At 42.2% G+C, this 13,070-nt stretch overlaps 1 protein-coding gene across 2 annotated transcripts in view; it reads left to right on the top strand.

The window, feature by feature from the left end:
* PHYHIP (phytanoyl-CoA 2-hydroxylase interacting protein) overlaps window positions 1–13,070 on the top strand; it is a 268,673-nt gene that overhangs the window by 157,382 nt on the left and 98,221 nt on the right. For both annotated transcript variants that reach the window (XM_078665588.1, XM_078665589.1), the window contains exon 2: window positions 3,233–3,408. In XM_078665588.1, coding sequence (XP_078521714.1) covers window positions 3,244–3,408 — 165 coding nt within the window. In that variant the 5' untranslated portion in view covers window positions 3,233–3,243. The remainder of the gene's footprint in view (window positions 1–3,232; window positions 3,409–13,070) is intronic.

Below are 13,070 nucleotides of genomic sequence, written 5' to 3'. Positions count from 1 at the left end.
TGATGGTGGCCAAGAGGGACATTGCGGTGAACTGGCTAAACTAGACTGCTCCCAGCATGACACATTGGCGCAGGGGGGTGGATTGGTGCGCTGCGCAAGAACAGCCCCGGTAGGAGGCCAGAGGATTCTCGAACAAGTTTTGCAGAATGTGGGGTAAATGGGTTGGGGTGATAGAAGATTGACACTTTCGTTGAACAACCGAGGCCTGGGGTGGGTGCTGCTCTGTCTTTCCCTCGCATATCAAGGTCATGTTCGCTGGTGTAATATCATCATACTTCTGCTTTGCACTGATAACTGTGCAAACTGCTGGTCTAGTGTTCCTTTTTGTAGGTCTCTCATAAAATCAATAAAAATTGGTAATAAAAAAAAAAAGAAAACTTTTTAATGCTTGAATCACACCTAATTGTTTCTCGTTTACAAAGTAACAATTGGATGTGCTACACCTATAAGATGTGTACTTTCACGATCCAAAAAACACATTACTTTAAATGTCTAAGATTTGTAGTAGATCACCAAAACTACTAATACACAGAGTTCTCTGTTGGCTTATAGTCATCACTACAAATGTTTTAGAAATGCATGACAGTGGTTGGTGCTCACTTGAAAAAACAGGGCATAGACATTTATCCGTACCTTGATTATTGGCACCTGAAAGCAAATACCCAGCAAAAAGTGAGAATAGACCTGAAGCAAACAAATAAATGATCAGAAGTTTCAGCTGCTCCCAGTTCAAAGACTAACCTACTTAGATGGCAATCTGAATACACTAAAACAAAGAGTATATCCTTTGAAGTAGAGTATTATCAATCTGGAAGAAATGCAATACTCTGAAGAATGCAGTCAGTCAGAATGCAAGAGAGATAACATTGCTCCTGGGGTCTATGGTGTCTGGTATCTACATTGTCCTAAATGCAAGGCTACATATGAGAGCTCTGATGCAATGGAGTCAGGCATACAACAAATGGGAAGATGATCTGACATTTTCAGTTGCAGCAAAACAATCTCTAAACTTGTTGTGTGTCAGCGGGAAACTATTATAAGGGGGTCCTTTTCCAAAAACAAATACAGCAAATAATCGTCACAGATGCTTCATCTCATCTGATGAGGAGCCATCTGGATCATCTCACCATCCAAAGTCGATGGATGGAAAAGGAACAGAGTTATCATATCGATCTGGAATTGAGAAGAATCCACCTAGCTCTTAAATCATTCTTTCCATGCCTGTAAACCAACAATGTAATCTCAATTCAAGCTGGTGATATATGACCAGCGTGTTCTGCGCCAGCAAGCGGCGAGGCATCCGATTGAGAGCACTGTCAATAGAAGCACAAGCAATCTGGTACTAGGCTTTAACGAGGAAAATGTCAATCACAGCAGTGCATATACTAGGTGCAATGGACTCTGAAGCAGACTTCCGTAGCAGAGACTATGAAAAAAGTCACAAATTAATGTTAGACGAAGATCTGAGCGACATCGTCAAAGAATGGGGTACACCATTTATAGACATTTTCTCAACAGCAGAAAGCTGAAAATTCCGAGACTTGGCATCCAGATGACCGGAAAATATAATGCCCCTTTTGATGACTTGGTCGCACATCATACAAGGATGCTCTGCCTTTAAATCATCTATTGTTAGCTGAATCGTTTTATGTGTCACTCCCTATTATGAGTTAGAAAATAAGCTTCTCCCAGGAAGGCCAAAAGCTCACTCTATACTACAGTTAAGGTGGCTTCCGTGTTTGGGTGCAAAATGTTCCTAGTGCTGACATTTGTAGAGCAGCAACATGGAAAACCTGACATGCACCTTCACTAGACATTATTACTTGGACCTTGATACTCAAGCAGAAGCTAGAATAGGTCAGGAAACTCTCAAGAAAAGCTCTTCAAATAGAAGGAGGATAGTAAATAATTTACTTTATGTGTGTGTGTGTGTGTATATATATATATATATATATATATATATATATATATATATATATATATATATATATATATATATATATATATATATATATAAATTGGATGTTTCTCTACATATATCTACTTATTTATTATAGCATATATATTCAGGAAACTCTCAAGAAAAGCTCTTCAAATAGAAGGAGGATAGTAAATAATTTACTTTATGTGTGTGTGTATCTATATATATCTATATATATATATAAATTGGATGTTTCTCTACATATATCTACTTATTTATTATAGCATATATATTTATCTTTATATATACATATATATATATATATATATATATATATATATATATATATATATATATATATATATATATATATATATATATATATATATATATATATATATATACACACACAATGTTTTTTTATAATTATACATACTTTTTTCATACTTACCCTTGCATATTTGTTTAACATAGGATAATTTATTGCAACATTTTGCTTCTTTCTTTCTTTCTGCCCAACAGCCACTGGTGGATCATTAAAGGTTGAAACTTAAAGGAAAAGGTTACTTACTTGATGTCCTAGTTCAAGAAATTGTAGGAATCCTCATTGAAGTCATAAACGACTCACCCATCTCCCACCTTTCCTGGAGGTGATCATTGGAAAGTTAGATATTCTTGACCTTTTCATAAAAAAGAACTGTGTGGGTGAGACAAAATGCTACTACAAAGCATCATGGGTAGAGGGACCTTCTGACGTTCTTCAAAGGACAGGACTCTTTTTACTCTGTTTTACATTAGAAGTCTTATCAAGTTAAATTTGTTCTTTTCACATTTTTAACCTGTATTTGCACAGAAGATGTTGAAGTGTAGTTTTAAAATGTTGTCAGGATGAACCTATTGTTTTTTCAAAATAAATAAATCCATTTAAGATAGACTGCTTCAGGGTGAGGTTTTCATCCTATGGACAAATAGATTCTTCACACCCTGTGTTATATAATAGGAACAACATATCTATAGTACAGCGTTCTGGGTCCACACAGACAGAGGGAGATCATTCAAGCATTCATGACTTTAATGAAGATTCCTACAATGCAGATCTGTGACGACAAGTTAGTAACCTTTTCTATTTATGTCAATTTTTTGCAGTGTCTATATTCTGTACTCCTATTCTTAGTATTGCTTAGGTTTCTGCAGCTTGATATTGGCACCGTCTCTGGGTTCTATTTTTACTAATGTCTATCCTGTTATTGTCAATTTCCTGCTTCTTTGGTTGCCCGGCCTTTGTGACAGGCTCTTCTTCTTGTCTTACAGGGTGTCCGAAAATGGCGCTCCTCTCCACCCCGCACAGCATCCACATTTCAGACATCACATGCGACTCCTTCCGCATTGCCTGGGCTATGAACCAGGGAGACCTGGACAGAGTTTCCCACTACTTCATCGACTTGAACAAGAAGGAGAACAAGAACTCTAACAAATTCAAGCACAGAGTGAGTTCATGATGGGTGACGGGTAACAAAATGGTTGGAGAAGCTGTGAGATAGAAGGTTTGGTGCAAACGATGAAGAAAATAAGCAGTCCATCTATGTGCTCCCTACTGGTGGACACCAGTCATGGCCCAATTAAACAGGGCTGTAGTTACATGGGTGTTCTGAAAAATAAGAATACAAATATTTATGTATGAACTGTTAAAATACCTTTAGACACACACAGCGAAGGAGCAGCAAGGGAAGAGGAGCAGGTGAGAGAGAGGAGTTAAAAAGAGGTAGTGCTGAATTGGGCCATATAAGGATTTCAAAGTATACTGTAGGATTGGAAGATTGGTTTCAGGGTTGGATTGGCTGGCCAATCCAGTCCTATATCAGCATCCCCCCTCAGTCCCACAGCCTTGCCTGGGAATGGCCAAAACAATGCCGGTAGACTGTAAATGCTGAGCTTGTACATGCCTTCAGCAGCGAAGCTGTGGTCCAGCAGAGCAGTGGCATGCCACCCACAGTGACATTTGTGCCGCACACTGTGCTCCTGGCATTGTAACTGTTTGAATTCCCCCATATGCCCTAGCCTGCAGGAAGTAGTCGTAGCAGGGGCCCCGACTGTGAGACAAAGTCCCCTAACAGGTACCAGCGTTGGGTATTTTGTGCAACGTATTTGTGAAGAAATCAGCCACATAGTGGGGTCATCCACAGTAAAGCAACAAACTAGATGGGCAGGGTACACCCTATTAGAGTACAAGAACAGTTGCAAATATGAGAGAAAATCATTTAGAATAATGCACAGTGGTGGCTATGAAAAATAATTATATCATAAAATAGAATGGGCTGGAGAGATGAAGGGGTTGGGACAAGCAAGGAGTCATGTTGTAGAATGATAGAGCTTAAAGGAAAAGTTGGATGGCCTTGATGCAGGAGTTGGACACCAAGATATGTATAGAAATGTATAACTCACATTCTTAGAGCTAGAAGTAGAACAACTATGCAACAAGAAGGAGACACATTTTTTTCAGAAAATCTGGGTCTGGTCATTGAGTCTTTACATCCATATTTCATGTCTCACTGTTGGAACCGGCACTTTCCGGTTGGCTCAAGGGATGCCCCCTGCCAGGCAGAACCTACGGCTCCCATCAAGGGTGGGTGGTTACACCCGCCGTATAAACCTGTGCTCACCCTTGGGTAGCTAGGCACTGAGCAGTCAGGCTTTCCTCAGAGGCAATGTTTAAAGCAAAGGCACAGCTTTCACTTGCAATAAAAGCACTGAGTGTCACAAAAGAGACTTCAGACAGGATGTATGTAAATAATGTTTATATTTAACAAACGTATTCAATCATTATAACATGAAAATCATATACTCTCAGTCATGAAACACATTTGGAAATATTACTAGCAGTACTACGTTCACTCGTATTATGATATCAATACACTCTGGATAATTTCTAATCGAACACCCTCCCAGAGAGAGAGAGAGAGAGAGAGAGAGAGAGAGAGAGCGAGCGAGAGAGAGAGAGAGAGAGAGAGAGAGAGAGAGAAAGAACACCCTTATGCGGTGCAACATGCTGTCCATCCCAGGCCCACCCTAGCAATCCTGATAATACAGTCCCGCACAGTTATAGGGTACACCCCTGGTCACAAGGAGAGGATTTCATTTTCTTCATAATGCAAAGTTTAGATGCAGCTAAGGATGTGGAGTACCTTGCCCTTCTGTGAGTTTTATTCACTTTTCCTAAATATATTTTTTCACAATTGACTTATTTACCCCGGTTTAGGAATATTAGTCGGGGGTACCTCTTTTCTTTACAAATAGCGTAGCACTTTTCGCCTTAAGTGGGATGGGTATGCCCAGACGTGGGTCCCTTGCTCACTGTGCCACTGGATTCAAGCTAGCCTGGCTGAAGAAGGGTGACATACCCTGAAACCAGTCCCAGGATGCTTGTTTCCGGTCCAGGGAGGACCTGACCTGGCAGTTCGGTCTGGACTGTTCCCAAGAGGCACAGGGTCAAGACTGATTTGCATATAGCTGGGTCTAAACTTGGGTGGCATAGTGGGCAAAAGAACGATGGATTTAGCCCAGATATTTTGATTGGGGGAGAATGTCTGCATTGTCAGCATTCCGTTCATCATTTGTTTGCTGTAACCTAGGCAGGTGCACAATGGCGCCCCACCGGCATGCAGTGACAGGCCCCATACATGGTTGACAGGCTATCCGGTGGTGCAGGCCCGATACATGATTGACAGGCTATCCAGTGGGTGGCACACTCATTGCTACGTCCCACTACTACCCAGTGCCCTACTCTCCCCGGCTATGTGGTGTACCTGTTTATGAGGCGCAAGGTACGGCACCTACACCCATCGCATGAGCATCTCTTGCCTAATCTGGGCGAGGTAGCCACGCGCACCTTCCCTCTGCAGTACAGTGGGAAGGTGCCCAGATTCCTAAGGTCATGCAGAGATAGTCGGCAAAAACTAGGAGAAAAAAGCAAAATGTTTTGGAGTAAATTCCCCTAAGAAGGTCCATGTCCAATACTCATAATAACCATCAGCTCTACCATCCAGTCTACGTGCGTCACTGCAGCAGAGGATTTCATTTTCTTCATAATGCAAAGTTTAGTTGCAGCTAAGGATGTGGAGTACCTTGCCCTTCTGTGAGTGGTCTTTCCTGTGATATTCAACATATTGTGCAACAAGGCCAAGGAGGCTGATGATCAGAACTAGAATCTACACATACGGGTAGATGCATCAACGTTTTTTTTTGCGATTCCTAAATTGCGAAAATTAAGGAATCGCAATTTAGGAATCGCAAAATGCAATGCATTAACAATTCGCATTTATTTTTGCGATTCGGTATTTTTCCTTAATTGCGATTCACAATTTGCAAATCGCAATTAAGGAAAACCCTTCCCATTGATTCCTATGGGCCAAAAAGCCCATAGGAATGAATGGGAAGGCATTCACATTTTGCGAATTTCAAATTGCGATTCGCAAAATGTGAATGCACTTTCAAGGGTGCAGGGGGGGTCCAAAGAACCCCTCCCTGCACCCCTGAAATGGTATTGTAAATGCAATTTACACACACACATGCCCCAAGGGCATGTGTGTGTGTACATTATAGCTTTCAAAAATGCAATTTGTGCATATTTGACAGTTTTCCGTAAATTAGCATGAAGTTCAACTTCATGCTAATTTACCACTTCCAAATTGCGAATTCGCAATTAAAAAATGATCATGCATTGCATTTAAGAAATCTGTAATTGCGATTTCTTAAATGCAATCGCAATTTTAGAAATCGCAACATGGTTGCGATTCCTAAAATTGCGAAATGCATGATGCATTCCAGATTAGTCAATTGCATTTGCAAATGGCCGAAAAATGGGATTCGCACCGTTTGCGAATGCAATTCTCAATGATGCATCTAGGCAATAGTCCTCATAGGCAACCATGTTTCAGGCCGATGCAGGGAAAAGCTAGGCAGGACCAAAGGATGCCTAAGATGTCCATGCCCAGTTGATTACAACCTGAACAAGAAGAGTTGCGCTAAGGTTAGCAGCCTTCAGCATGTAGGAGGAGCACTGCCAATCATGGAGTCTTATAGTAACTGTATTTGGCCTTCATAAAGCCCCTACCGTGCAGGGGCAGGGAGCAGCAGTCACATTAATTATTTCTTCTACTGGCAGCCAATAAAGTGTTTCTAATACTGGCTTTAGTTGGTAACATTTTCTTAGATTCTGGCAGAATCTAGCTGTTTGATTCTGGTGTCATTGTATTTTTTGCTCAGTAATTTAGGACATCCAGTACAATACTTGAGAGTTGACCAGCCATGCCATTGCCCAGAGATAGCTGTAAATTGAAGCCATCACCCACTGAGTTGTTTTGGAGTGAGAAAGGCATATCAACATCAAACAGAACTTCCAGGTTGTGTCGCCTTTGTGGTTATTTGTGATGTGTAACCAGATTTGTAGCAATTTGAATAGACTGGGTTTTAGGTTCTGGGTATTTGTTGCAACCACCCAATTGAATGTGCATCTCTTTGTCATCCGACAGTATACCCCAGTCTGTTTCAGTATCTGGGCCAAGGGATGCATGTATAAGATGAACAACAGTAACGAGCTGAGTGTTTGGCCTTGTGGTACTCAAAAGGACACTTTCTCGGCAGATGACATTGTGAATCACATTCATATTTGTAGGCTATGATTGCAGAGGAAATAGTGAATCCAATTTAGAGTTGTCCTAGTGATTCCTACTTGTCTTGAAGTCTTTTCAATAGTATTGTATTATAGGCAGCTAGCAAGTCAAGCAGTATTAGAGCGAATTGATTATTGTCATCCATTATAGTAAGGCTTTCCTCTCATGTTGACTACTGTAGTTTTGGTATCTCGAGGGTCTGAACCCTGACTAGTGATCTGTAGAATGTGGTTTTGGCTCACATAGTTGTGTTTTGTGACTTTATTTTCAAGTACTTTCTGGGGAAAGGCAGGCGGTTATGATGTGCTAATGGGTCTAGATATCTGGTCTACTATTGGCATCTTTAGCAGAAGTGTGACAATACCTTGCTTGAGTTGTGTAGCACTTGAGTCTTATAGGAGTGAAGCATTAATAACATTTGTGAAGTCAGGGACGATTGTTATGATGTGTTGTTTAATGCAGGCCAGACACAAAGATCTGCAGATACTTTTAGTGTTTTGGTCAGATCAATTGTTCCCTGTCCATTGTTTTGAATGCTGTGATTGACACTTGTAGAGTGGGGGGGAAAGAGGAAGCAAAGGGGGTGGAACAGTGCAGGTCTGATGTCCTCTCAAGGTGTGGGGTTTTTACATTCAAAGAATGTCTTGAAGTCGTTGCAGGGTTCAGTAAAAATGCAGAGGGTATTTTTTCCAGGTTTACGGCCTCAACCAGCAATCAGAGCATCATTGATTTGCCATAAAGAGAATGTTCCAGCCGCACATGTATCCAAAGATTAAAAAATGAGGAGCCGTCTGCAAATGTATGGAGTTTTAGAGCTGGAGTGATAGTGTGTGATCCAGAGCATTACAGAGGGTATGACTGAGATCAGTCAGGTATCCAATGCGGATGTTCTTGAGGTGCTTCAGGTCAGGGGCCCAAGAGCTTTGCTGCAGGGTGCTGGAGAGGGATCCTGGCAGAGCAGATGTGGAGCCTTAGGATTGTACTCAGTAGTGCTTCCCAATAACAGTGACACGTATTGGGAAGTTTATCTGTTCACGGGTGCAAAGAGCTGCCGGTAAAGCCATGAGAGGGCAGCTTAAGCCGATGCCGCCCCAGACAGGGGTGGAACACACCTTCTCTCTTGAATTATACCTGACTTGACCCTTCCCCAGGTGCACATTAATAGCTAGTGATGATGACTTATATAAATGCTGCATCTTCTGCAGGACAGGAGCCTCACAGAGTTCCAGTCCATGGGTTCGGGCATTAGGACAGAGTCATCCTATGTTTATCTCCCCTACCTAGTCCCATCTTCGTTTTATTCCTCCACATGCTGTTTGGCAGGGGAAGGACTTGAATAATCCTGGTCTGATGATGATGCTTTCATAGTGAGGCAACGTGGGTACGAGCTTATTATGTAAAAAAAATAGCTAGACCAGTATCCACTCTGCCCCAGTGTTTAAAGCACCAGAAAAAACCAGGGCAGATTTCTCAATGCCCCAGTATATAAATAATGCAAATATCTCAGATATCAATGGCAATGCATAAGCAGCACCTCCAGTCCAATATGTATGGGTATGGACTGCTGAAAGGGGGTGAAGAGTGTTTTAGGTGTTGGGGGTTTGAGGTAAACACCCAACCATCTAAACGATCCCTGAACAATTCTGACTTTTTGGTCAAAAAGTTTCCTTCTTTGTTATGCTGGAGAGAAGCTGAGTTTCATTGCCTTTTGTCCCTCTTCCTAGTCAGCCACATCTTAATGAAAGTAATCTAGATGATTAGGGACCCCTAATGCACAGTTCAAAACACATTGCCAGTCTTCAGCGCACATGAGTGCTAAATGTTGGTACTTCTTTAATTGGTTATGCCCATCTTTCCCATTTACTTGTAATATAAGAAGACATTAGGAGGTGTGTGGTACCTTACATTTCGAATGTGTATTCTCATATATATTAATATCAATAATTTACAACTTGAATTATGTGACAAAGAATTGTTTCTTCTTTTTCTTCATGGCTTTATGGTGTCAAATCTTTACATATGGATTTAGCAATGCCAATTCTTGTTTCACACTGCGGGACCATAAGGCATAGGCTTTCTCTCTCTCCCTAAAGCTCAGGTAGGCCAGATTCCGAAAACATTCTTATACAGACAGAGAATCCCGACCTTCCCGTTCAAGAGGTTGACTGAAGGTGTCCATGCTACATTCCCTCTGGCACTCTCACGGCTAGACAAAGCGAACAGAATATACCTTGTTGGGGTGCCCGCTTTTCACCACTGTAGACTAGGATGGAATCAAAACACTTACACCATACTTCGACAACAGTCTGTACTTTCCAATGGCTAGATGAAGATTCCGCTTCCCTGTTCTTGACCTGGTATGTCTGAGGAGGGCCCGGAGACTTCCAGTTGCCTCTTTGCTCTTCATGACAGCATGTGTTAGAGATGTTGTCTGCAGAAAGGAATCTGAAGGTTGGAGGAAAAATCTGCAGGACATTAAAAAAAACTCCATTTAACATGGGCCAGATGGTCCAGGACAGAAGGTACCAAAGGTGTAGGTTTTCAGGATAATCCATGCAGAGTCAGAATCCAAGGGGTGAAGCTCAAGGATAAAAGTACACCTAGCACTGAGCCAATGAATTCAAGAGTGAAAGAACCCACCAACTAGAGCTTAAGACCAAGTTAAAAAATAGGGACAAAAAACTAACAGGATACTCTTAGACTGCATTTCAACGCAGTTAACCAAGGTTTTACTGCTCCTTTTATATTGTCAAAGAGGAACAGGAAATCAAACATAGGAAGTAGATGCCATGTTGGATTAGTTATTCCAATGTAAAAACGAGGAGAATCAGGCTTGTTGAAACGTGAGAACAGAAAGTTCCAGTCATAGTCTGGATATGACCAAATACAGGCAGACGGAAACTATCTGACCCTCTTTCCTTGCATTTTAGTTATTACAGCCAGTACCCTATACCCCCATAATGCCAAACAGAAAATTCCTGCTCTAAGGAGGCTAGGGCGTGCCGAGACTAGGTTGGAGGAAATGCCCTTTCGGCTCCAAGATATAGAGAGAAAAATCAAGACTATCAGCAAGGCTGAGCCACTTAGGCAAAACTGTTCTTGCAGCTCCAAACCACACCGCAACCCCAATCCTTCTCAGTCCTAAGACATATGCACAGCACCCCTCCAGCTCTCGACTCTCCTTAGCCTGGAGTTCCCAAAAATACTAGAGCTGAGATAACACCAACCCTTCAAGCATTACACTGGGTCACACTTCCAGACGTAGCTCCTTCTAAGCCCTCTGTATTGCACAGCATGTCGGACTAGCTTATCTACTATGGGAGGTTTACACATAATCCTCATAAAGAAATATCAGTCCCTGACTAACTAAATGGAGGGAAGAACTTGCGAAATGTGCAGGGTTTGAGAGTAAAGTCCTGCTTTGAGAAATTAGGAGAGGGTACGGTTGACCGGGAGGGCCTGGGACAACCTAGTGGACTGTTTGAGGAACCCTGATTTGGATACTCCAGATGAGTCCCCACAACCTGGACAGGTTAGAAGGTGGGGCTGTTTGTCCATATTCTGTATCCGAACAGTGTAGGGACTAGGAAGATGTGCACATGTCTGTGGGCTGAGCAGGCACTGAAAAACTGGCAGTAATAGTGTTCTTGAACAGCATGACACAGGGGATGGGGCAGTGGGTATGTTTTTTAGGGATGGGAAGGTCCAGATCTGCATAACAATGTATATATTCTGCGTGCTTGCTTACTGATGATGAACACTGCAACTGTATACTCTTGATTCATTGTATGTAACTACTCAAGTCTTTATATTGCATTGGGCCCTTTGACCATTTGAAACTGAAAATAAACATTTTGCTAAAAAAAACAAATAGAAGAAACATCAGATCAAGAATGCTAATTTATTGACTTGTAAGGGAAACAAGCAACCTTTTCAAAGTGTTCCTTCCTGCAACTCTGGAACTCCCTCCAAACCTGAATACGAAAGCTATCAAATCACCTGCCTGAAGCCCAACTCGGACAAGACAGAAGTACTGATTTTCAGAAATAAAAGCTCCTCATGGGATGCATCCTGGTGGCCTTCAGAACTCATACCTACTGCTACCGACTGACCATGCTAGGAACCAAGGCATCATTCAGGACAACAAGCTAACCATGACAACTCCAGTCAAGTCTGTCTCCTCCTTCTGCTTCTACATCCTCTGCATGTTTCGGAAGATATTTAAATGGCTACGCGAAAGCTCAAGACGCACCATTCTGCAGGCCCTCATCTCCAGCCGACTGGATTACGACAACACTCTCTGTGCAGTGATTACAGCTCACTTCAGATGAAGACTACATACAGCTCATACAGGATGCCACAGCCAGACTCGTCCTGGATCTCCCTAGACAACCTCATATCGCCCCCTACCTCAGGGAACTCCACTGGCTCCCTGTATAGAAAAGATGCCAGTTCAATCTCCTTACCTAAGCATACAAGGCCCTATACAACTGGGGACCCGCCTACTTGAACCACTGCCTGAACCTCCATGAGCCCTACAGACACATTTGCTCCGTGTCCCTTTTCCCAACCCTCACCCCCAGCAACTGATGTAACAGCTGTGGAGATTGCTTCTCCTGCCTAGCAGCGAAGATATGGAATGGGCTAACCTTTCGTCTATGGACCTCCCCATCTCTTCCAGACTTCTGAAAGTGCCTGAAGACCTGGCAATTTGGCTAATCAACTGGACCCTGCCAGTGCCTGGATACCCTCACAAGTTACAAGTAGCACTCAACAAATGTACTGATTGATCAACCTGAAATTCTCCTGTATAAAGCTCAACTGGTTACCACATACAAACCTGTAGACTGCTATGAGAGAAGGCTTCTTGAACATATCAACACCTGGTAAATTAACTCCCTGATGCACAGTAAGGATCTATACCAGAAAACCACAAACCCAAAGACTATTCAGTAGATCTTTGAATATAAAAAGCACTAACCGATCGATCTGCATCACAAACATGCCTATGCGCAGCACCGAGTCTTCAGTGGCTTGGGTGGAGCATCCTCTGACTCACATTTACAACACCCAATGCTTCCTCCTTATGTCACAGTATAAACATAGACCGTACCAACCAGATATATACAAGACTTACTTGAGTCACATTATCACGGACTGCATTGTGCTGGAGTGGTTGCTATATGCTACGCAAATGCCAAGTACAATTCCATAAACTCTATTTATGAGCTAGTTGTTTCCTTTCTGGTGCTGAAGGGGCTACTAACTATGGCAACCTCCCTCCAAAGTGACCAATTGTGGGCAACCAATACATCAATGTAAGCCTCAAACCGGCCTCTCCCCATTCTTGGAATAGCAGAGGCCGTTGCAGCATCTTAAGCGTTTTCTATTTTAATGGATACAATTCTGAGCCTATTACTCATTGTATTTCCCTTGCTTCTATACTAAAATTCCACACCTCTGCAACAAATTCTAGAATT

Source organism: Lissotriton helveticus, chromosome 11, assembly GCF_964261635.1.
Source record: "Lissotriton helveticus chromosome 11, aLisHel1.1, whole genome shotgun sequence".
NCBI classification, from domain to species: domain Eukaryota; kingdom Metazoa; phylum Chordata; class Amphibia; order Caudata; family Salamandridae; genus Lissotriton; species Lissotriton helveticus.
The sequence above is the reverse complement of the archived record's forward strand: the minus strand, read 5'-3'. Positions and strand labels throughout refer to the sequence as shown.